The 26,031-nt window shown below is 41.9% G+C and overlaps 1 protein-coding gene across 6 annotated transcripts in view; it reads left to right on the plus strand.

Annotated features, from left to right (window-relative positions):
- The first annotated feature begins 1,973 nt into the window (after positions 1–1,973).
- LOC308623447 (bombesin receptor-activated protein C6orf89 homolog) overlaps positions 1,974–26,031 on the plus strand; it is a 28,647-nt gene continuing 4,589 nt past the window's right edge. The window contains exons 1-8 of one of the 6 annotated variants that reach the window (XM_081245826.1): positions 1,974–2,060; positions 5,470–5,561; positions 6,553–6,660; positions 10,068–10,275; positions 10,993–11,206; positions 21,883–22,037; positions 22,168–22,307; positions 23,475–23,604. In XM_081245826.1, coding sequence (XP_081101952.1) covers positions 10,087–10,275; positions 10,993–11,206; positions 21,883–22,037; positions 22,168–22,307; positions 23,475–23,604 — 828 coding nt within the window. In that variant the 5' untranslated portion in view covers positions 1,974–2,060; positions 5,470–5,561; positions 6,553–6,660; positions 10,068–10,086. Of the gene's footprint in view, positions 2,061–2,085; positions 2,427–5,469; positions 5,562–6,552; positions 6,661–10,067; positions 10,276–10,992; positions 11,207–21,882; positions 22,038–22,167; positions 22,308–23,474; positions 23,605–26,031 lie in introns of those variants that run through there. The other 5 variants (XM_081245825.1, XM_081245828.1, XM_081245827.1 and 2 more) reach the window with 5 other exon arrangements.

A 26,031-nucleotide genomic window follows, 5' to 3' on the forward strand; every position in this document is an offset into this window, starting at 1 on the left:
AGAGATTAAATAATTTGCTCAAAGTACCACAGCTGTGAGCCTGTGCTCTTGACCACAGTTCAATCCTAGTTTCCTTAATTGCCAAGCAGGAATAAGGGTATACAAGGTTGAAAAGGTCAAAGTAGACAGTGAGCTCCTTGAAAGAATAACTGTGCCTCCTTCATCTTTGTGCTCTCTTGGCAGAGAACTGAACATAGGATGCTCAGGTTTCATTGACTAATGGACAGAAAATAACGTATTAGACTGATGAGTGTTGTGCTAATGTAAGGTATAATTAATTTTACACTTCCTGCAGTTTTGTGTTATGACCCTTGAGCTGGATGGAAAAGTTTTCATCATTGGTCCTTTCTGTCTGTTATCTGAGTTTCCTTTCTTTGGACTTTATGTAGTTCCTTACCGTGTATCTTGGGAGGCTTAGGGTACAATGAGGATGTATTGGGGTTTAACACAAGAATAAGACAGCGTCTTGCTTGCTCATTCCAAATCCTTCCTCAAGCGGCTCAGTATTTGTTGGCCTTTTTGTCCCCAAGAGAACATTAGGTGTCAGTGACTTCAGGACAGAGTTGACAAAGAGGCGTAGATTCCTTTTCTAAATTCACTATTAAATTGTAGCTTATATAATACTTCATTTATTCTGTATCTAAGCTTAATGTGTCTTCTGAATAAATGTCCCTTATTAAAAACAAAATTATAAACTTTTACAGAAACATCATTTTTTGAGCTGGAAACCTGAGGATCATCCTCTTTCTCTCTGCTCCCTATAAGTGACACATCAAGACGTGTCAGTTCGTTTTTCCAAAGATCCCCAAATTGTATCCCTTCCTTCCCATTCCCACTGCTGTTTCAGACCTTTAACACCAGGATTATTTCAGAAGCCCCTTTGCTGGGTTCCCTGCCTTTTGGCTTTGCCCCACTAATACATCTTACACACAGCAGCCAAAGCCCTCCTCCCAAAATATTACAAGATATTGCCATGAAGTATTAAATGGCTTCACTTTGCCCATTAAAGTCCCAAATCACTTGGCCTGGGCTTGAAGGCCCTTCATCATTGACCACTCACTGACTTCTCCAGCCTGATTTCTTATTATTTTATTATCCAAGCCTTAAATGTGGCACCAGCATTCCCACTTCCAGACCTCTGCCCAAGCTAGTCTTTTTCTTTGCAATGCTTTTCCAAACTTCGCCCATGTCCTTGTTCCAGCTCCTTCAGAAAACCTCTCTACTCTTCCTGTCTACAGTAGACTCTCTCCCCTTCTCTCTTCTTGGTCTTTCAGTGCCACCTTCCATCGTTGTCTAACTGCTTGTGTCAGATTTTCTTCTCACCGAGATTGTTAACAGCCCATGTTAGGGACCATGTCCTAATTCTGTTCAGTTCAACATTCACACGGCCTGTTCCAAACCAGAACCTGAACAGAGGGAGCTTCCAGTGTAATCTCGAGCAATTTAACCTTTCCATAAACTTCAGCTTGGTTGGTATGAGGGTAAATGGAGGTTGTTGAAGCAGTTTCTCGAATGTAAAGTCCTTTGTAATGTCTGGCAAAGAGTAAACTCTCAATTAACATTAATGAGTGGGCCGTGTGTAAATCTGAGTGATTTGTTTGCCTGCCTTTCTTTTAGATCCCAAGGGTAAGGGCCTGCCCACCATTTACGTTATCCCTCCCACCCCACCCCTTAATGCCTAACACGCTGCCTGGCACGTAGTAGGAGGCTCAACAAACGCTCACTGAATGAATCAGTTCAGCTATGAAGTCTGTGGTAGCCCACGAAGAAGAGAAACCCTGGCAAGAACTGAAGAGGACCGAGGAGGAAGAAACGACGCCAGAGGGAGCAAGAACCCGTTCTCTCCGGATCTCGCGAGAGTTCCCTAGCGCTCCGAGTCTTTGTGCTTTCGGCTTCTGGCGGAAGCGTGGGGAGGGAAAAAAGAGCGCTGCCTCGCCTTTGGCGTAGGAGTTGCTTCCGGGTTGCGCGCCCGGAAGCAGGAAGTTGTCGGTCTATACTCCACGCCCGGCAGTTTTCTGTCCCCGAGGCGGGAGGAGCCCAAGGGGGCGCGGGCTCCGCATGTGAGTGACTGGGGCCCGAGGCCGGGAGGGGGGAGGCAGCTTCGTGACAGCCTCGTCACCGCACCCGTCTATGGCATCCTCGCGCAGCCCACCTTTCGGGGCCACTGCCACTCCTGCCCCTGCGCTGGCCCCTTTTCTGAGCCTTTGGCGTTTTGCAGACTGACGGCATCCTCCTGCAACTCTTCCGGAGTCGATTCCCTTGTGACTTTTCCTCTTTTTTTCCTTGGCTCTGCCGGGGAGAGCAAAGCGAGTTCTACGCTAATTGAACTTGTTTCGCGGGCGTCACAGCAATGTCCAACACAGCGGTGCTAGCGACGGCCAGATTTCACTGCCCTTTTGACAGATCTCTTATTTTTTTTCTTTTTGGTAGGTTGAGAGTGGATTCCCCGCCCCCCTCCGAAACATCTTTTTCTAATAATTGTTAGGGAGAGAATGTTTTTTTAAAGTGTGATCTTGGTATATGGTAAACATGGCATCTCGGATTTCAGAAAGGAATATGACTTGTTTTATTAACCCAAGTAAATGAGCTGTTTGTAATCTCCTTTTAGAACAAGGAAATTTGCCTGCCTCGTGTTCCGCGTAGTATTTTAAGACCATTAACCCTGCAAGCTACACTTTTTCTGGTCTAAGAGCCTGCATAGCCTTGGTATTCACCAGTATACTTCTTTTAAAGTATTTGGTCGTCTCCTTATAATAGAGACTATTCCCAGATACTTATTATTCTGGCTTTTTGTGTTTGCTCACTTAGTTGTTCCCATGATAAAATGTTCTTTGGGCATCTCTCCCTTAATAAGTTTGCTTATTTGAGTTTGAGTTATCACAGTTTCCCTCTAAGGAACAACATGACTTAACCAAATTTAGCTTTGCTACATTGAAGTTTTGACTGAAGTTCACATCGCCCAGCTTGAATACCACAGGCCCTGTTTGCCCTTTCTGCTTTGGACCAAAACAATTTTCAAGACCCAGTTTGAATCCCTATTCTTCCACAGCTGCTCTAAAACTCCACAAAAAATATCCAAGTGTAAAGTTCCTAACTTGCTCACCTAAACTCTCATTAGGCTGATGTATTTCTTAAAAATAAGAAGAAAAAGTAAAATAAATGAACCATTACTTACATCAAATTAGTTTGAGAACAGAATGATCACTTTAGGTCCTTTCTATAAATTTGTTCAACAGACACTGATACGGTTCCGTGTCTCTGAGGTGAATTTCCATGTCTGTTATTTGTGTTGTTATTTTCTCCACTTATCTCTGCTTTCAAGAAACAATTTAGTGTGAGAGGAAGACAAGGAAGTAGACGTAATACAAAATGATAGAGTTGTGTTTAAGGTTCATAGGGCAAAAATGAAGGTTGGGATAGCGTTCAGTCATTGGACAAAGCACTGGGGGCTAGGTTTTGTAAGCAAAGTAAATTATGTGTACAAGAGCATAAAGATGTGAAATAGTGAAATAGTATGGCAATGAAAACTGTGGGGAGGAATGGGAAATGAAACTGAACAGGTAGGCAGTAACTAGATCATAAAGGGCCATGCTAAGTAATTTGGAGTTCATCTTATAATAATTATTAAGTATTTAATTTGAGTATTGAGACAGATGTTTTCAATACATCACCTTATAATCCCTTAACAACATGGTTGGAAAGACACAATTATCCTCATTTTATAAATGAAAACTCTGAGGCTTAAAGAGGGTAAACAGTGACTCATGGCTATGCAGTAGATGGAGAATCCAGTATTTGCATTCAGCTTTTTCTAACTCTGGTGCCTGTGTTCTTAACCACCATGCTAAATTGTTCCCTAGCAGGGCATGGGAAGTCAAGGAGGGTGCTTTAAATAGATGAGCAATGTGCACCAATTTGTGTTTTAGAAAAATAACTTGTAGAGGATGGATCAGAAAGGAGAAAGAGGATTGGAAATAGAGATTAAATATATCTTTATGAAGGTCTGTGGGAGAGATGTTGAGGGCCTTGACTGCCGCTTAGGTAGAGCTGAAGAGGAGGTGATGAATGTGAGAGCTATACAGGATGTAGAATTGAGGATTTGGTGATTGGTTCCTTAGTGGGGATGAAGAAGCAGGAGGAGAGGTTTTAAATTTGGAGAACTGGTGTTTCCGCTAATTAAGAAAAGGAACATAATAGGAGAAATGGTTTGCAGGGGAAAATAATAAGTCAGTTAGGAACACATTACATATAGGGGACTATAGGAAATTTGGGTCAGGGTGTCTGGTAGGTAGTTAGATAGATGGGTCTTGAGTTTTGGAAAGAGTTCTAGACTGGAGAAGAGATTTGGAAATCACTAATAGCTGGTGGTTAAAGCCATGGAGGGAATGAGATGGTCAAGGACAACCGTGATGAATACCAACATTCTGGGACATAGACTCAGAAGAGAACAAGAGAATTATGCCAAGGTTTGAGAGCCCTTGAGGGAGATAATGGGTAGCAATGGCAGCTGCTGCAGAGAGGTCAGATAAGGTGTTAACTGAAAAAACGTCCTTTGGACTTGGCATGTGTAGAAAGCCTTTGGTGACCTTAGTGAGAGCAGTATCAGTGGCATGAGGGGGTCAGAAATGAATGGTGTTTTTTGCGTTATGCAGGCCTCTCACTGTTGTGGCCTCTCCCGTTGCGGAGCATAGGCTCCGGACGCGCAGGCTCAGCGACCATGGCTCACGAGCCCAGCCACTCCGCGACAGGTGGCATTTTCCCGCACCGGGGCACGAACCCGTGTCCCCTGCATTGGCAGGCGGACTCTCAACCACTGTGCCACCAGGGAAGCCCGATATATATATATTTTTTTTTTTTTAAGGGAGCTTGACTCTGAAGGGAGGAAGAGTATGAGCTCTGGAAATCTGAAGAGGAAGGATTTTTTTTTTTCATGGTAGAAACTAGAAGTGGTGAAGATAGGAATAAGTAGAAATATGTTTAAAGATGTGGGGTTTCCTGCTTCAAATATGTCAATGTCATAAAAGGCCAGAAAAAAACCAAACAAACCACACCAGCATCTATTGTAGATTTAAGTAGACCAGAGAGACATGACAGCTCACTGTGATAATGTGATCATTGGTTGGATCCTAGACTTCTAGAAAGTTATATGGCTTTGCCTTTCTTTCTTTCTTTCTTTCTTTTTTTGGACCTTTGGGGAAATTTGACTGTGGACTAGATATTAGGTGATGTTAGAGAATTATTCATTTTAATAGCTATGATTCTGGAACAGAATCATCCCAGTTGAGATTCCAGTGTTCCACAGCAATGTCTCCTAATTGTGGGGTGTGTTTGTAATCAGCAGGGAAGAGGTTCGAAATCTTCTGCACCTGGGTCCCATTCCCAAGGTTCTGGCAATTCAGTATATCCAAGGTGGTGCATGATACCTTGATTTTTGCAGCTCTGCAAGTGATTCTGCCTGTGCCCTTGCAGGTATAAGCCACTGTTAAGAGTCAAGCTCGCTCATCGGAACTTCCCTCTGTGGCAAAGCTCATTTCTGCCAGAGTTGGACCTTCTTTCTGGAGGTAAAGGGGTTGCCATCAAGCTTCAGCTGATTTCACTCAGTCTAAATGAATATACTTGATGCTTAGCTATGACTTTGTGTGTGTTTTTTTTTTTAAGGGACAAGGTTTTTGTTTTTGTTTTTAATACAAACTGTCATGTTGAGGGTTGACTTTCAGCAGATTGCAGCAAGGGAGCTGCTCTATAGTCTGACCTAAAGGGACAAGATTTTTTTTGTCGTTTAATTAACATCATAGCCACTAGATGCCAGTAGTACCCTCAAGTGTGACAATCACAAATGTCTCCAGACTTTCCAAATATCCCCTCAGGGGCAGAGTTGCCCCCAGTTGAGAACCACTGATCTTACCAAAGGCGAAAGGAAGGCTTATTATCAAGACCTCCATGTGCTCTTGAAAAGTTCACTAAATTATTAGTAACTACCCTTCTGATAACTTGAGAAATGTGTCAGAATCTCGGAGAAGAAGGATGTACAGCTGCAAAAATGTATGTATTCAGTATCATATTATCATTGTGTACTTGAATTTTTAAAAAAACCTATTTGCAACACAAACTGGGAGTTTAATGAGATTTTTATGTGTATCAGAAGTGGGCAGAGGTTTACAAAGATTGTGAAATAGTCTTCAAAACCTATGATAGTTGGTTCTCCTTTTAGCCTCACCTGCACTTCTTTCCCCTTCACGGTGCCCCTAAGTGCACACCAATGTGACATTCTCTTCTCCCTGAGGATACCTACAGGTGCCCCCATCTCTCAAATCTTTAAAGTTTTTTACTGGAATTTTTTTCTAGAATTCCCACAGCTTTCCTTTTCTGGTCCTCTACTGAGTTTTAATGGATTTTGACTGGGTATTGTCGGATAATTTATTGTAGCTTGCTTGCTTGCTTGGAATATCTTTGTTCATATAAACAGGAAAATGCTGTGTCTCTGGAATCACTGGTCACAAAAGCAAGATGTGAAAAATATTGTAATAAGTTATTGCTTTATTCTTTTTCCAGGAATCATTGTAGTCGATCACTTTCCAGTTTTCACCCACTCATTTGTGATAATCAAGGGACACGGTGTTGTGGTTTTGGAACTGCCTGCTCAGAATAGGAACATACTTGGTAAGGGAGGCAGTGTGCATAAAGATTAAAAGCACCAGCCCTGAAGTCAGGCACACTTGTGTTCACATCCTGGCGAGTTATGAAACCTTTCTGAGCCTTAGTTTCCACATCTGTGAAATGGGATTAATCACACTTACCTTATGGGATTGCTGTGACGATTTACTGAGATAATGTTTCTGCAGTGCTTAGCACAACACCTGACATATCAGATGGCATAACAAGAAATGGTAATATAGGAATGCAATTGGACATAAGGCTTTAACTTCTAATGTATTGAATTTTTTCTGCTTCCTGAAATATTCATACACTCCTAGAATTTTAGAGCTAGAGGAAACTTGAAAAATTTTCTGGTTCAATCCTCTTATCTTTTGGATGAGGAAATAGACCAAGTGACTTAGCCAAAATCATAGCAGTGAATGTAATAAATGCCACAACGGGATAAGTTCAGATTCTATAAGTACACATTTTACAACATCTTTATTGAGATATAATTTCTATGCCATGAAATTCACCATGAAATTCATTATAAAATGTACAATTCAGTGGTTTTTGTATATTCACAAAGTTGTGCAACCATCACCACAATTTGTTTTGAACATTTTTGTCACTCCAGGAAGAAACCCTATATTAAGTCACTCCGCATTCCTCCCCACCCTCTCCCCTAGGCAACCCCTAATTAATCTATTTTCTGTCTCTATAGATTTGCCTATCCTTGACTTTTCATATAAATGCAGTCATGTAATACGTAGTCTTTTGTTACTGTCTTCCTTCACTTAGCATAATGTTTTCAAGGTTCATCCATGTTGTAGCATGTATCAGTACTTTATTCCTTTTTATTGTCCAATAATATTCCATGGTATGAATATTATTGATGTATGATATTATTAATATCCATTTTGTGTATCCATTTATGGACATTTGGGTTGCTTCCATTTTTGAGCTATTATGAATAATGCTGCTTAAACGTTCACGTACAAGTTTTTGTGTGGATATTTGTTTTAAATTATCGTGGGTACATACAAGTGGAATTCCTGGGTCATATGGTAACTCTACATTTGAGATTTTGAGGAACTGCCAAACTGTTTTCCAAAGCAGCTGCATCATTTCACATTCCCAGCCACAGTGTACAAGAGTTCCACTGCCAGCACTTGTTATTATCTGACTTTTTGATTATAGTCACCCCAGTGGGTGAGAAGTGGTATCTCACTGTGGTTTTGATTTACACTCCCTTGAAGGCTAATGATGTTAAACATCTTTTCATGAGTTTGTTGGCCATTTGTATATCTTCTGTGGAGAAATATCTATTCAAATACTTTGCCCATTTTTAATTGGGTATTTGTCTTTTTATAATTGAGTTGTAAGAATTCTTTATGAACTCTGAATACCTGTCCCTTAACAGATATATGATTTGCAAATATTGCCCCCCCATTCTGTAGGTTGTCATTTTACTTTCTTGATGGTATCATCTGAAGCACAAAAATTGTTAATTTTGATGTAGTCCAATTTATTTTTCTTTTGCTACTTGTGCTTTTGGTGTCATAGCTAAGAAGCCATTGCCTAATCTAGTGTTATAAAAATTTCCCCATTTGTTTTCTTCTAAGAGTTTTACAGTTTAACTCTTAAGTTTAGGTCTTTTATCCATTTTGAGTTAATTTCTGTGGTATAAGGAAGCATCCAACTTCATTCTTTTGCGTGTGGATATGCAGTTGTCCCAGCACCATTTGTGGAAAATACACATTTTATTTTATTTGGCCACGCCACACAGCTTGTGGGATCTCACTTCCCCGACCAGGGATTGAACCTGGGCCCTTGGCAGTGAAAGTGCTGAGTCCCAACCACTGGACCGCCAGGGAATTCCCAAAACTACACATTTTAAAATAGAGTTTTCGCCATCCTTTTACCTGAACCTTGAAATGAAGGCCTTTGTGGTCTTAAAAAAACAGTTTGAGCAGCGGCAGAGAGTTTGGAGAAAGGTTGTGTCCCCTTTAATGTGGGGTTCCTCCCTCCCCCAATCCCCAAAGTCTAGATTACCTGCCTGTTAATCCACCATTAGAAGTCTGATTCTGATTTAGTTGGCCTTGGGTTGGGGCCCTGGTATGAGCATTCATTAAAAGCCCTCTAGGTGATTCTAATTTGCAGGCACAGTTAAGAACTAGTGAAGTAAAAGGTTAATAGTCAGAAAGAGGACCAAAGGGAAGGAGTCATTAGAGGAGGCATTGTTAGAAGAGGAGCTATGCCATGTGTGCTGGTTTGTGGCAGTGCAGACCTCTTCCTCTGCTGGAGCTTCATGACTGTTGTCCTCTGTTCTACAGGGGGCAGCATCTCCTTACTGAGGAAATAGTTGTACCTTGTCAGTGCTTTTTGATCTTAGCAACACTTGGGGATGAAATATGTGAAATAAGAGGACCCTCTGCAATGTAAAAGCAAGAAAATAACAACAACAACAAAACCCAACCAACAGAAGAGAGCATAGATACCAAGCACTGCTTTTCCTCCTATAAATGAAGAAGAACATTGTTCTGTAGCACAGCACTTTTTAAAAAGAACTTTTTAATTTCATTTTACAAATGATACAGAGAATTCTATTTTGCCTTTAGTTTTTGTCTTTTATTCTGTGGCCACTGTGAAACATGATACAGAGAATTCTATTTTGCCTTTAGTTTTTGCCTTTAATTCTATGGCCACTGTGAAACAATCTGGCTTTAAAATAACTGTGAGAACGCAAATTGAATTTTGAAATGAGTTATAGATCTTAGGCCTTTAAGTATGTAAAATAGAAACAGAATGCTCTTTATTGTCTGAGATTGTATTTGCAGAAAAGCATGAGGACTGCAACCTGCTAAGTCTGAAGCACTACCATGCTATGGTTTTGTGTTGTCTGAAATTCTTGGTCTGTCAGGAACAAAGCATATCAATGTGTTCCTCAGTAAATCTTGCCTTCAGTGATAATTTCCTCCCCTTGTGTTGCTAAAAGGTTCATCTTATGTGAAAGGAAAGAAATAATTGATCAGCAACACTTTCCATATTCCATTTCTTTTTATTTTAGTAAATTACCAGTAGCAGATCTCCTGTGACTGGTTTCAGAAATCATTTTGGATGGACCTAGTGTTTCTGAGTCCCATTAGGGATTTATTGTGCTCTGGACAGGTATTCCTCAAAGTGTTTGGGAACCAGTGCTGGCCTGTGAACCATTTATTACTAGCCCACAATTAAAAAACACTTAAAAACTTGTATTGCATCTTGACATTGTCTCAATGTATTCATTGTGTTTTACAGAAGAATTGTTCCTTCCCCACAGGTGGTCAAAAAGCTGGTCAATAAGCACTGTTCTAAAGGAAGTAACTTTGTGGAGGAAGTAGTTTAAAGAAACCATCTTTCTTTTTGCATTCATTTTCTTTCTCTCTCAGGGATTTTGTATTAGAAGACATGGATCTTGCTGCTAATGAGCTCAGCATTTATGACAAACTTTCAGAGACTGTTGATTTGGTAAGACAGACGGGCCATCAGTGTGGCATGTCAGAGAAAGCAATTGAAAAATTTATCAGACAGCTGCTGGAAAAGAATGAACCTCAGAGGGGGCCACCCCAGTATCCCCTCCTTCTAGCTGTGTACAAGGTAAAAATGTGTTCTGACTTGGAAATAGCTTAGAGCACAAACTCTTCAACATTCTCCCCAAATATTAATGTTGACTGATTCCACCACTGAACCTTGGTTTTTCTATGAATAAATTGGCCTTTACTCTTTGTTACTTTGTTACGATGTGTTATTAGCAAATTTGACTACTTTGTTAAATGTTCTAGATGAAAGCTATGTATTTATCATTAACTGTATCTGTGTGTGTATATGTATATATATATATATATTTTTTTTTTTTTTTTTTTTTTTTTTTTTGCGGTACGTGGGCCCCTCACTGCTGTGGCCTCTCCCGTTGCGGAGCACAGGCTCCAGACGCACAAGCTAAGCGGCTATGGCTCACGGGCCCAGCCGCTCCGCGGCATGTGGGATCTTCCCGGACCGGGGCACGAACCCACGTCCCCTGCATCCGCAGGCAGACTCTCAACCGCTGCGCCACCAGGGAAGCCCTCTGTGTATATTTTTAAATGATGGGCATAGCCCCTGGTCTGTATGATAAAAGTTTGGTGAGCCTTGCAGTCCTCACAGTTCTCAAGCTTTAAATGCTTTCAGAAGTGAATGTCAGTGGCTTGTTTATGAAAATGGATTAGTTCTTAAAGCACACTGGAAATAGTAGAAGATGCCTGTTTTTTTTCCTTGGCCTAAAAGTATTTTGTTTGCTGTGACAATTATTAATCCATTTCCTGTCTTTCCTTGTAGGTCCTCGTAACCCTGGGATTAATCTTGCTCACTGCCTACTTTGTGATTCAACCTTTCAGCCCATTACCACCTGAACCAGTGCTTTCTGGAGCTCATACCTGGCGCTCACTCATCCATCACATCCGGCTGATGTCTTTGCCCATTACGAAGAAGTATATGCCAGAAAATAAGGGAGTTCCTCTGCATGGGGGTGATGCAGACAGACCCTTTCCAGGTAGAATACTGCATTTGTTATTTATTAGATACGGCTTTCTTGGCAGTATATCATGAGAAAGGAAATAACATTTACTGACATCTAATGAGAGACACTTTCCCTATGTTGTCTCATTTAATTCAATCCTCAGTGAAACTCTATGGGATGGGTTTTATTACCCCGTTTTGCAGATTGAGAAACTGAGGCTCAGGATTAAGAAGCTTGTCAGAGAAACACACCAGGTGGAGCCAAATTCAAGCCCCCTGATTATAAAACATATGTGATGGGGATGAGTGTTTTTGCTCATAGGAGGGATTTGAGTGTATCTTACTCTACTGTTTTCTCTCCTGTGATCCCTATCCATAATAGATATTTTAATAAATAGCTATTGGTTTATTGAAAGCATCTGAGTCCATATCCTCTAATAGTCCTTAGCCTGTTGGCTAGGTTTTCTTCTAGGTATATCCCTCTCTTTCAACTGAGTCTTTTCTCTGTTTCACAGTTCACTATGTAGAGCTCCTAAGTATGCAATTTTGCCAATAAGTTGAATTTAAGAAGCACTGAAATTTAGTAACAATGCATCAATGGTAGCATAGGAATTCCTGGTCCGATAGACCATTTGAGGATTTCCCTTTTGAGAATAGTGTAATGTAGTAAGATTCAAAATTTACTTTTGAGAAAGAATAAGGGGATATTATTTGGGGATTTTATTTTATTCATTTATTATTGTTTTATCTTAGTGTTTATCTTATTTGCCTGTATGAAGGAATATGTAAGTTAATATCACAAATGGATTATAGAACTTTCTGTGTAACTGTGTTCTGAAACCTTTAGGCTTCAGCATAACTGTTGAGGAAGTATGTTTTCTCTTCAGTGTTTTCAAAAATACTTAGCAGTTGAAACTAAGCTTTATAATCATAATGCTCCTCTTTAAGCCAAGACCTAATCAGCCATAAAAATCTTCACTTGGTTTGGGTCTCCTTTGAAAGCTATTTTTATACACTTGAGAAAATCATGGAAAGGTTTCGAGAATTATATCAAAATCAGAGGAAGGGAACATTGTAAAACAAAAACCCAGTCTCGTGTAAGTTGTTTTAAAAAATCAACTTATGTATTTAAACATTTAAATTCCAAATATATAACTTTCTTGTATTTACTGGGGAGGTTGTTTTTGAAACAACAAAGCTCAAACAAATGAAGTTTCCAACTCCTATCAGGAAGGTCCAGAGCATGTAGGGAAAGAGCCAGAGAAACGTGTCAGTTAGGCCAGCCTGTGCTGCTGCTTCGGATGCATCAGCCTCCTTTCCTGTCCTCCCCTCACAGCCTCCCTAAAGTCATTTTCTACTCTTTGGCACATGAGATGAAGTCAACAATTTTTAGGACCAGGTTGATGGCACCTACTCTCTTCCCATCTTATAAAGTACATCTCCACAGACTGTTAAGTTAAGCAATAATAGTCAATGGACAGTGATTGCTCATTCTGTGTATCGGAGTTTAAAAAGTCAAGAAACATAGGTGTCTTGTCAACAAACCAGGTTGTTTGGCCACTCCAAATGAATATTTTGCCTTGCAGATGGAAATAAAAATGAGTCCTTAGAGCTCACTTGTAAAGAGAGAGCATTGGAAGGGTGTGGTTTTAGGTCTTTAATGTTGTTGATTCTGCTTTTACTTGTAAATGGAGATACTGCACCCTATTTTCCTATGTGTGATAATTCTGGGAAGCTGTAGACATGTAAAACTAACAGCATTTTGCATAACACTTGGAAGGAAACTTAAGAATGCATAATAATGTAAGTGGTGAATAGAAACATTGGGGAGAACTAGGTATAAGAAGGGCAAACTGCTGGGCCTGAAAGAGGGCCAGAAAAGTAAAAAATATATAAATCATTCCTATTGTCATGGTACCCCAAAGCAGCTGCCTTTCAGTTAGGACTACTTAGCAATACCTTTAAAGTAAATGTCGAGGGAGGATGTAAAGTGAATGTAGCTCCCATGGGAAAGCCCTTCAGCGAATTGTTTCCTTAAGGGCTGGCCTAAAGCTCCCGCCTAAAGCATACCCCAAAGCAGCTGCCTTTCAGTTAGGTCTTTCAGCTGCCTTTCATTTGATCTTTACCATATCCCTATGCAGTAGGTTCTGGTTTTATGTCTGTTTTACAGATGAAGACACTGAAGTAGAGTGAGATTAGCTCACTTGCCTGATCTAATAAGGCTATGATTTGAACCTAGGCTGCCCATCTTCAGAGTCTGAGCTCTTAACCTCTGATAGGAGTAGTTTGTAGCTACATGGTATACCTGAAGAGTCTAGCTTTAAGTTTGATTTTGGAGTTCAACCCTTTCTTTCAGGTCACCAGATGCCTTCTCTCTCAGCTCCCTAGTCCCCGAAGAAATAAGGTTCTTTCTGGCTGGTACTGCACGTCCAAAAATAAATGGTCCTCCAAGCCATTGGCCCTTTAGCATTTTCCTGAACTAGTCTTTTCCTAGGCATTCAGCCCAGCTCATCCTCCCAGCCTGCACCCTTATAGGTAAGGTTTGACTTACTGTTTGACAAGTCCTTTCTCTTATTAACCTGCAGTTTTCTCTTCACATTCACATTCTTAGTTCTTACCCACCCCCGCCCCTGGCCTCATATCTTTATATCTGCTTTGACCCTGCCAGCCACCCTCTTGGCTTTCACCCTTCCATGGAATCATTGAGTTTTAGAGCTCAAAAGGAACTTTATAGAGTTGGTCTGGTACATACCCCTGTTTTGTAAAGAGGAAATTGAAACCAGGAGAGGTGAAATAGCTTGCTTACCCAGCTAAATGTGACAGACTAGCACTTGAACCTTAGTTTCTTTGCTCTAGTCTAGCACATTACATTTACTGCCTGCTGCCTCTGCCCTCATTCAAGCCGGGTTCCAGAATGGTAGGCCCAACTATCTTGTTTACTTGGGGCATTTATAATTTGTAATTGTAACATCCATATATACTGAGGAGGCCTGGGACAGTTCTCACATACAATGAGAAGCTGCATCCTGTATCTGTACTGCATAATTGGAACTTTATGTACCCATGAACTTTCAAGGGAAGGTTGAAGTGGATCTACCAATATCAAGGAGTTTGGGGAATAGCAGGTCATTCACTGACTTAGAACTAAGGTAAGGACCTAATCAGAATTAGAGTCCAGGCCAGTGCTACATGAAATGCTAGAACCTGTTTATTGACAAATAAAAGAGTAAAGTGATAACAGCTCTTTTGGGCACTTACAGTATACTTGGCACTGTGCCGTATACTGTGCCGTGTATTCCTCAGTCTTTACGGCAGTCACGTAAGGTAGTTAATATTTTTATGTCCATTTCAAAGATGAGGAAGCTGATGAGCAAGGGGGTTGACTAACTTGCCAAAAGTCTCACATTTAGAGACAAATTTTTAGACAAGGAGAACTTATAAAAATAGATGGACTCTCTGGTTTGGAATGGTTCAAACGTGTTGCTTCCTGAAGGCAAAGCTGTTGGCGAGATGATTTCTTGGGTTCCTTCCATCCCTACGGTGTACAAAAGTGGCTCTGGGCCTGTTACCATCCATGCAGGGGGCCTGGCCAAGGTCGAGACTTCACCCCTGCCTCATGCCCAGGATGCTAGAAGTGCTAAGCAAAACAAGCTGCTGGAGAGTAGCCTGATTAAATACTGAGCACGTACCAGTGAAAGTCACAGAGACTTTGTCATGGACTTTTGCAGGGTTTTCTTAGATACGTTTCTAATATGAGAAATCTAAGAAATCATGAGGTTATATTTATTTAATCCTTATTTTGAGGTTTCTCCAAGTTCAGATTACTTGTTTGATTTTTCTCCCCATGGACTTAATCCTATTGTTAAAGCTTCTGAAAAGTCAAGGTTTCATTCATTCATTCATTCATTCATTCAGTGAGTGTGTATTCAGACCCTACTGTACACCAGCAACTGTTCTCAACAGAGCAGTGAACAAAACAGTCCCCCTGCTCTTGCGGAGCTAGTCTTGGCTTTGTGCCTTTCTTCTTCTCTATCGTTTTTACCCAGAGGGAGGTTTTTTTGGTCCTGGAAAGAAATCTGTTTTTTATTTTTTTGATTTTTGCTTTTCACCAGATTAATAGTCTGTGTAAAAGGACTCTCTCCACTTAGAATTCCAGAGTATGTTATGGTTGTCCACAGCGAGCCAGCCTGAGTGCGTTTTCTTTGTAAACAACTCTCAGGCACCAGGAAGCCTCCTGACAGTCTTGGCTCACCATTGTTCTGCAGAGTGCCCAACTTGCAGAGAAGGCTGGGCGGTTACAGTTTCTGCCTTTCTTAACTTCAAGGCTGTGTTTTGTCTGCAAGACCATTTTTGACACCTCAGACAACAAAATGATTCCATAATCACGGTGAGAATTTGGAATACAGACCATGGCGTTTTATTGAACTCTTAGACGTGGAGTTTCACTTCTTTGTCACACCTTTTTTTAGTATGAAATAGCTAGTATAAGAAGACTATCTTGCATAAAGGAGCCTTGGAAATAAAAAGAAAGTTAGGAAGTCGCTATCCAACTTCCACTGGCCTTTCTGTCTGGTGCTGGAGGAGTGGATAGAAGCAGAGGAGGGCTGCAGAGAAGTGAGATGCAGCATGTTAGGTAATTGAAGAAAAGTTGTGGCCTGGGGTGGCATGGGATGGTCTGCTGTGTGCTACTGGCTGTTTTCTAGCATGGGACTTTGATCACTCTGTGGTATGTTGGCTTCAGCCAGTTGTATAGTGCACACATCAGATAAAACCTTTTCAGATAGATGGAGACCAAGTTGAAGTCTGGGCACTTCTCCTTGTTTTTGGAAATTCTATGAGAAGGGGAGAAAGAGCCCCAACTGTACACTGCCCCCTACTCACTGCCTGGCCATTCGTTAGTCCCTCAAACCAAATATAAGCACATTCTTTATCCACCTTGAGGACGAAGCCTGCAGAGAAATCAAAAGTAGCTCTTCCTCTTGCAGTGTGCTCCCCTAATTCAGATGGATGGTATAAACTACCCCTTTCCAGTGATCCTTTTTCCTCATCACTCCCCTCTTCCTTGGCTGGCCGCCAGCCTAGCCACAGTGCCTCTTCTCCTGTCGGGTACCTCTCCAGGGGCCTGCCTTCCAAGATGACTGAACTCTACATTAAAAGTTAACAATCTCAGCTTGAGTTTTCATGGTCTCCAAAGACCTTCTTTTTTTTGTTAATTTAGTTTATATTGAAGCATAGTTGTTAACAATGTTGTGTTAGTTTCAGGTGTACAGCAAAGTGATTCAGTTATACATATACATATATCTATTCCGCCCCCCTCCCCCGCCATGCCGCACGGCTTGCAGGATCTTAGTTCCCTGACCAGGGATTGAACCTGGGCCCATGGCAGTTAAAATGTGGAGTCCTAACCACTGGACCATCAGGGAATTCCCTCCAAAGACATTTTTATTTGGAAAATACATAAAACATTTACATACAGGGACTTCCCTGGCGGTCCAGTGGTTAAGACTCTGTGCTTCCAATGCAGGGGGTGAGGGCTCAATCCCTAGCAGGGAACTAGGATCCCACATGCCACGCGGCTCAACCAAAAAAAAAAAACGCTTACATAACGAAAACAAAAAAAGAGGTATGAGATTTTTGATTTTTAAAAATATACTTTTAATGAAGTGAATTTTCTCACCTCTATCCCTCTAACTCTTCCACCCAAGCAACCACTGGTAATAATTTGATATACATCTTTCTGAATTTTTCCATGGCTGTACAGATAGCTATACTTAATATCTATAAATATAAAATAGTTTTTGATTCACACATGCAAGAAAGGGCTTATGTCCATATTTTTGGCTAGACACATTGTATTAGTTTCCAAGGCTGTCGTAACAAAGTACCAAAGGCCAGGTGGGTTAAAACAATAGAAATTAATTTTCTCACAGTTCTGGAGGCTAGAAGTCCAAAATCAAGGTGTTTTAGGGCTCTTCTCCTTCTCAAAGGCTCTAGGGAAGAAGCCTTCTTTGCCTCTTCCAGGTTCTGGTGGTTGCCATCAATCCTTGGCATTCCTTAGCTGTGGTAGCATAACTCCAGTCCCCATCTCTGCAGGGCCATCTTCCTACTGTGTGTCATTGTGCGTCCTCTCCTCTTCTAATAAGGACACCATTTAGATTGAATTTAGGACCAACCCTACTTCAGTATCACCTCATGTTTAATTACATCTGCAAGGACCCTATTTTCAAATATGGTCATCTTCTGAGGTTCCAGAAGGACTTGAATTTTAAGGGGGACGCTATTCAACCCAGTATACACATTTTTCAGGATTTTATATTATTCCATTCTGTGAGTTTTCCATAATTGAACAGTTTCTAGATTTTTTACTATTATAAAAAAAAACACTTGGGACATTCATATACACACACTTTTATATACATATACTATTATTTCTGTAAGACAGATTCTCGGAAGTAGAATAGCTGGGTCAAAGAGCATTCACATTTTACACTTTAATAAATACTAACAAATTATCTACATAAACTTGCACCAATGTGTAACTTTCATTAACAGCATATGTAGATCATCAACACTGGATATTGCCGTTGTTTTGCCAGTCAAGAAACTGAAAAGTGGTATCTCACTTTAAGTCTCACCTTTTAGCGGAGTTGGAGGTCTTTTCATGTGTTTCTTTTAGGCCATTTGTGTTTATTTTTCGTGAATTACTTGTTCATATTATCTACACAGAGAGAGCAAAGCAATGCCCTTTCCCTCTAGTCCTGCCCTCCTCATGTGTGGCACAAAGAGAGGCTCGAGCTCTCCAGTGACCCATGAGCAGTCAGAGGTGAGGGTCCTCAGGTCCACAGTCTGCCCAGTGTCTGTCACATGAGGCTCTTAATACAGTCTCTGACTCTATCTGTGCCTGAGGGGAGTATCCTCTGTAGATTTTAAGCAGTGACCATATTTCGTGATTCATTTGTATTACCCCAGCATGCCTTCTGGCACTTAAATATTTCCCAGAGTTAATTTGTCAGGGGGCGGGTTGTTGCCTGTTGCTATTCTCACACATTTTCTCTTCTAGATGAACTTTAGAATGCTGTGGTCACAGCCCCACCCCATCTCCACCTTCACCAATAAGAGACTCTGATGGGATTCTGTCCAAGTTGTATTAAGGTTCATATATGTATTTTTTGAGTAGACTTGACATCTTTATGATATTTAGTCTTCCCATCGAGGATCATGGTATGATATGTTTATTTAGGTCTTATTTTATATCCTTCAGTAAAATTTTCTAGTTTTACCTTTCTTGTTAAATTTATTGCCAGTTTTTATGAGTGAGATCATTTTCCATTTCCATTTTTAAATGATTATGGTCAGCAGTGTAAGAACATTATTGATGTTTACATGTCTAGAGATCTCTATCTTGTGTTCTTCCACCTTGTTAAATTATCTGTTATTGTTTTCTTTTCCTTTCTTGATTTTCTTTGGGTTTTCTTCCTCCACCTGCTTTTCACATATCTATACCTGTTAATCCCAAGAATATCTAAAGCTCAGAATAAAACTAATATAAGTTACAGTTAAAATAATCTCTTGATACCCTTAGATTCAGAACTGCCTGCTACTAGCCCATGAAGCACCTTTGTATAAATTAGAAGAATTTCTCCTGACACTTTACTCTTATCTCCTGGGAAGATTGTCATAATTAATTGATTCATTTGGAATATGACACATTACTACAGAAAAATGTGATGATAAATATATGCAGCTCTCCAGTGTCTCCCTTAGATGAGGAGCTCTTGCGCCATCTCAGCCTGCACAGACATTCTCCATAGTGCTGCTTAGAGCCATAGATTGTGTTATCACTGCCTCTGGAATCACCCCTTTCTTCCCAAGCCCACTGCCTCAGTTAAGACTCTCGTTATAGGGACTTCCCTGGCAGTCCAGTGGTTAAGACTCCGTGCTTCCAGTGTAGGGGCGTGTGGGTTTGATCCCTGGTTGGGGAACTAAGATTCCACATGCTGCAGGTTGCGGCCAAAAAAAAAAAATTAAAAAAGAAAAAAGACTCGTATTTCACCTCTCATCACAATACAACCCCTCCCTCCCCCAAAAAAGGACAAAAACAAAGTATAACCGGGTCTTCCTCTTCCCAGCCTCTCTCTTCCAGGACACCCTAGTCACAATCCACAATCCACAATCCAGAATAACCTTCCTAGAAGGAAGCCCTAGAAGTCCTCATCACAGTCTTCCTCAGCAGCCTCTGTCCTCTTATCCCCGCCCCACCGCATCCTCTGTGCTCTTCCCACTGCACCCAGGTGCCTCGGTAATTCCTCTTGCCTGTCAGTCTCAGTTTGCTCATCTGTAAAATGAGAATAGCAATGCCTCCTCAGTAATTATGTGGTAAACAGTAAACGATATATTACCTGCAAAAATGACTCATATTGGGCTTGACGCGGAGCACGTTAGTTTTCTTTCCCCTTCCTACCCCCTCCCTCACAAGTACTTTGGAAATGGAAATGCTGTATAATTGTAACATGTTGTTATGATTATTTATGCCTCATTTTATGTCCATTACCCAGAGTTCTTGTATTTTGGCAAGAATTCATCATATTTGACCTCTAATAAGGAACATTTGAAAATATTCCAGAAGGGAAAAAAAAAAGTTTCATTGCAGCCTGAGTGTGCCACTGAAACAGGTTCCACGAAAGGGTTTTCTGCTGCCCCTGGAGGCTCCTGGTGAACACTGTGTGTGCCAAGGTGTGCGTAGCCCCCTGGATGAGAAGAGTGGGTGGCAGCTGCCTCAGGGAAACACAGGTTCTGTCTGCAGGAGATGGAGGATGCTCAGGAGACGTGCTGAGAACAAACACAGCCCTCCCCCGATGAGGATTTCTTATACTGCACGACTGCTGCCTTCTGCTGACTACAGAAAATGTTTTGTGGTTAAGAGTCGGTTTCCACGTGTGTTTATTGGTTTAAAGGACTGACTTGGTTTCGGCCACATTTGGTCGTCTGTTGTCTTTTGTTGTAGGCTCTCTCCTGATTTGGTTTCCATTGGGTTTTAATCAGAAACCATCTGTGAAACATTTTGGATTCAAATTAGAGTTTATCAGAAACATCTATCTCAATTCTCTAGCATATTTTTTTTACATGAAATGTTCTCTATTAACTATAAAAGATTCAACAAAACTGAGATGTTGGGATTCTGGGCAGTCAGCAAGGGCCACTCAAAAGACCTGCTATGTTACATTAGCCTCCCAGCATGTATGCTTCAAATACTAAAATTAAAGTGCTATATGGTTATGTTGTATCTGGTCCCTTAGGATTAGTTGTGAATAAAGTCAATCACAAACTCAATTATATGTAACGATTTAATATAAAGCAATTTAACATTAAATACTTCAGTTCTTTTACTACTAATCAAATGAGTAAAAATATGAACATGTAAATGAACTAAAGGGAGATGGTGATTTGTTAGTTGAGGTATTTGAAAAGCCCCACTTGTTTGAAACACATGTGAACAATTAGAACCCTTTCTTGACCAATACAGTACTGTCTACTATACTTTAACTTTTATGTATGACTCAGAATAGGAAGTTGTTGGTTAGAAAGCTACTACTTGTCTCTCTAAATCCCTTCTGTAAGCAATAAAGTAACAGTGATAGATATATGATAAAACTAGCATAGTAAAATGTTAATGGTAGAACCTAGGTAGTGGATATACTGATATCTACTGTAAAATTCTTTCAACTTTACTGTATTCTGGAAATCTTTCATAATAAAATATTGGGGGAAAATTCATCTTAAAAAAAAAAAAAGAAAGAAACATCTATCTCAGAGAACACAGGTGAAACCCAGAACGGAACAGAAAGCAAACAAGAAGTAATGTAATAATATTATGAACAGAATAGTCTCAGAGGGAAGGGACGCAGAGAAACCGAGAAGAGCTGCATAGAAACAGAGCCAGCCCTTCAGAGAAGGGCCAGAGAAGGTGTGGGGAGCCAGCAAGCTGTCACATCAGGGTCTGGGGGGGGCATTCTTCTAGTTCTGACCAACCTGCAGTCCTTGGGGCTAGAGACCATGGTTAGTAGCCCCTACCCACCCTGAGCTCGGACAGAGTGCTAACGGGCAGATGCAGTTCACTCTACTCCAAAGATGGGCCCCTGAAAAGTCCTGTCTCTCCTTTCCATCCCTACTGTCTGTGCCCTTTCCTCAGTTTTCCTTCCCAGAGCCGTCCTGGCCTCCACTTGAACTTGTGAACCCAGGGCCTAGGGTGTCAGAGAAGACATGCATGCGGAGGGGCTCATCACTGACGATGGGGCCACCCTTCCTGCCTGCCCCTCCCCCATGTGCTGTGGCCGGGTCAGACCTATGGGTTGCAGGTTAGAAAACGGTGGAAGAACTGCATCTCCAACCCCATGTCTCCGAATATAGCTCCTCAAAGTGTTTGACTTCAGTTGTTGATTTGACTTAGGAGATACTTGTATGTGTTAAAAAATATTTTCCACAAAGCCTAGAGGAGGATACAGAGAAAAGTACCTCTCCTTTCCACCTCTGGCCCCTAAGCCGTCTGTTCCCTTCTCTGGGGTTAATGTATTTGATATGTACCTTTTCAGAGGTCACATGCACTTATCACTGTTAGCTTTTAAAATTATTCTTATGTCTTTCTGCTTCTATTGCTGTGGCGCCTAGATTTACCTGATCTATCTGCTTTCTCCATATCCCTTCCTCTCTCAGACTTTGACCCCTGGTGGACAAATGAGTGTGAGCAGAATGAGTCGGACCCCATCCCTGCCAACTGCACCGGCTGTACCCAGAAATTACCCCTCAAGGTGATGCTCCTGGAAGACACCCCAAGGAAATTTGAGAGACTCCATCCTCTGGTGATCAAGGTGAGCAAGAAGGCAGATTCTCCCACTGATCGATTACCCATTTATTGGCTAGGAAACATCAAGCGCCGTGACATTCATGATTAGTAATTCCGTGTTGTCTTGTTGCACTTTTGTTTTCTGCCTTGCCAAGACCGGACAACCCCTGTCATCTGAGGGGCTTCAGCATTTTTTGTGCCAGTACCCTGAGGTGACAGAAGGCTTCACCGAAGGGTTTTTCACCAAGTGGTGGCGCTGCTTTCCTGAACGGTGGTTCCCGTTTCCTTACCCATGGTGAGTGTGGAAAGGGCCGCTCAGCGTGCATGTGTGTAGAGAGGGGGCAGACCAAATGTCAAAATGGTACTATGGATAGTTACTGCCAAGACGCTGCTATGCCCAGCACTGTGCAAGCACTTTACAATACACCCTTCAAGTCAAATGATGCTCAGGAGGGCACTGTTGCAAACTTGATGAGAGAGAAAGTGGGTGAGTCCAAAGAGGTGTGTCAAGAGGGGCACCACTGTGGTGGACACCAAGATTGCCTAATAGACTCATAATTTACTTCTAAGTATGTGTTTAGCATTTGTGTTCATGCTGAGTGGGCCCTGAGCATTGAGGACTGCAGAGAGAGCACAGAGAATAAAAGGGAAAGTTACTTCTTGGCAGCCAGGCTGTGTGCCTTGGTACTGAGTATCTGTTACTCGTTGGTGATGCTCATAATAGCTCTGGGAAGTAGGAATTATCACTGTCGTTTTTCAGATCAGAAAAGTGGGAATCAGAGAGGTTAAGTACCTTGCTTAAGGTCACGCAGCCAGAATTGAAACCCAGGTCTATCTCCTTGTTCCTTGCTGTGTCCTATAGAAGACATGGTCTGTTTCTTCACGTGAAAGTTGCTTTCTAGAAGAAAAGGAAGGCCAGTTTACTTCTAGAACCATTCCAAAGAGAATTAAAACTGCTTTTTCAGGCCTTTTGTCAGATGATTTCTGTGTTTCTTCCTTTCTTTAAATTTGTCGTTTATTTACATGATCAAATACTCGGTGTAACGAGCTGATACAGGCTTCCTACTCCATGCTGCTCCACCTCAGAAGGTTCACGATTTTTGCCTCCTCCTCCTCCCTTCTTCTCTCTTGCCCTGTCTGCTGTTACTTCAGTCTCTTTGCCAAGGGAGGATGAATGGAGTGTTCTTTTCTCCCTCTATATGTTGTTTTAGCTGGATTTTATAAACACCCCACCCACACAGACAAATCATGGCAGTAGAGTTTGTGTGTGTGTGTGCGTTTTACTATTAATTGATTTGGCATGACTGTTCTTCATGGACCTAATACTTCAGATATTGTCCTGACATTTTTCCCTCTTCACCCACCGCCCACAGTTTTCCCACCCTTGCCAAGCTCTGTTAGTCACGGAGTTAGTCTGGCTTGCCCAGTTTAACTACATTTTTGTCTTTTACACATTTTACAGGAGAAGACCTCTGAACAGATCACACCTTTTACGTGAGCTTTTTCCTGTGTTCACCTACCTGCCATTTCCAAAAGAAGCCTCCTTGAAAAAGTGCTTCCTTCTTCAACCAGAACCTATTGTGGGGAGTAAGGTAGGAAATTTTGAGAGGACTTGGCTCTAGAATTTTTCTCATTTGGTACCTGGGCTGATGTCATAAGGCCTTCCCTGCATGTCAACTTAGGGGGTGAATTGAGGGGTCACCCACGTAATCTAAAGTTCTCTCCTCCTGCTGCTTGCCAACAGACCTGACTTTTTACTGAAGACACGCTTACAGAAAGTCTAGTTACCTTGCAGATGTATTTCCTGCCCTTAACACCTGGGGGCAAGTTACTTTTCTATATTAAAGGAAGTAATATCCTAAAATTTGAAGGGTCCTGAGCATCCCATTAGTCTGACTTCCCTACCTCCAAGTAGAAAGCAGGCAGACTATGAATGAATAGTATGTAAATGAACAGTCCAGCTTACTCATTTTATAGAGAAGGAAACTGAGCCCCAGAGAGATAAAGTCATTTGCCCAAGGACACAGCAAGTTAATAAGAGGTCTCTCCTCACCCTCCACTCCCAGGTTGGCTTTCCCCAGAAAAAAACAAATGAGAAACTTCAGATAGAGAACCGGGAAAGCAAAAAGCTTGGGAGCATGGAGAGGTTTGGGAACAAAAAGGCTGACAAGCCTGTGCCTGAGGCAGGCAGCCCAGTGTGTGTGGCAGTGGTTCTCACCTCAGTCCGTGGCCAAGTACCCAGAGCCCACATTTACCGTCTCTGGGGCCAGCGGACTGGGCAGAGCTGTTCTGTGTTTGTGTCTGTTTACTTTTCTCTGAATTGCTCTTTTTTTTGAGTCTCATTCCTGAAGAAGGTTTTTGAGCCTGGATTGGTTTGGAATAATTAAAAGGATGAATTTTCTTTTATTAAAAAATTAAATTTGCTGAACTGTGACCCCTACCAACTCTGGGCTGTGTCTTTAACCTCCTGACACTATTGTTTGGCTCCAATTTGCTGAATCGTGTTAAAGGAATTTCAAAGCCTTTAAAAACAATCATTTCATCTAGAAGTAAGAACTTCTGTCTGCCAGCTGTAGGGTGGAGGTGCTGGGCTGTTGCCTCAGATTTTAAAGAATTTTATCCTTCTGTCTTCGGCTAGAACTCCGGGGCCCTAGTATGATTACATCTGCATAATTATGATATAATTCTGGGTGAGGGCCTTGATCTTTATCTTGGGTTTTCCCACTTGAACCTTAAGTTAATTTCACCAGTCTGCTTAACAGGGACACCAAGGAGCCCAGCCAAAGGGTTAAATACACAGTTACACAGACGCCTGTCAGAGTCATCTTGTTGCAGTTCTCAAGGATGTTTTGGGAAGGGGAGTGGCCCAAATAGGCAAAAATCCTGAGAGTCTGATTTCTTAGAGCATCTGTTCCCCATCCTGGCCCAGGCTGTCCTTCCTCCACAGCCTTGTTACTCCGCCCTTGGTCCACATCCCTGTGCCCTGGACCCTGGTAAAGTCACATGTCTGTGGGCCCAGAATCCAAGAGGCAGCCTTGGGATAGAAGATAAGCAGTGGGAGCTGATTGTTGAGAGGCCCTGGGGGAAGAGGTGAGGGGCTCCAAGGCCCACTTTACCCACCCCATGGTGTTGCCTAGGGCTGGCCCACTCCATCCTGTTGTCAGTTTCTCCTCATCCTGAATGTGAAGGAACATGGTCCCACCCCCTCTCAGGCCTATATGAAACAGAGATACATCCGCTCATTTTTGTCTTCTGGGATTTTTTCAAGACTGCATATGTCAGGGCTTCTGCCAGTGTTACTACCAGTCAGTCACAGGCCAGCTCAAGACACTAGTCCTCCTTCTGTCACTATAGCAGCAGTTGAAATGGCTCTAGCGTTTCCATGGACACAGAGTCATAGCCAGGGCCTGTGGGAGCAACCGAGAGACCAGGGTTGGGGAGCAGGAGAAGATAGGGCCACATCCCAAGGCTCTAGAGGACCCAAGCGGAAAAACCAGGATGTGGCCCAGGGAGTCAGACTTCTTACCCCTGCTTTATAAGGGCATATAAAGAGCTTCCCTAGAGGGCAGGGGCTGGGAGGAGGGGGAAGAGGGGAGGGAAGGGGAGACCCTAGGGGTTTTCTCTCACCATCTAGAAAGGAAGAGAAGCCTGAGCAAGACCAACCTCTCCCTTTATCTCTACTCCCTGCCCCTCCCCAACCCCAGGGTTCACAGCTCTACCTGGTACACAGCAGGTTGCACTTAATGCCTGTTGGTAGCAGTATTATGCCCTCAGCAGTGCAGTAGTTACCTGTGTAGGTGTATATCCTGGTTATCTTCTTAGCTTTCAAAATCAGAGGCTGATCTTACTGTCATTAGTTTTTAATCAGTAGCATCATGTATCTGCTCACTTGAGTCTTGCCAAAAAGTATAAACTTGAACTTGCTGCTGTCAAAACCCTAACAGTAAGTGATAATGTTCCATGGACCATTGTCCGAAGGATATGCAAACTATCTATCTGGGTCAAACCAGACCCTCAGA

The sequence above is a fragment of the Mesoplodon bidens genome, assembly GCF_964165515.1.
Source record: "Mesoplodon bidens genome assembly, chromosome: 10".
NCBI classification, from domain to species: Eukaryota; Metazoa; Chordata; class Mammalia; order Artiodactyla; family Ziphiidae; genus Mesoplodon; species Mesoplodon bidens.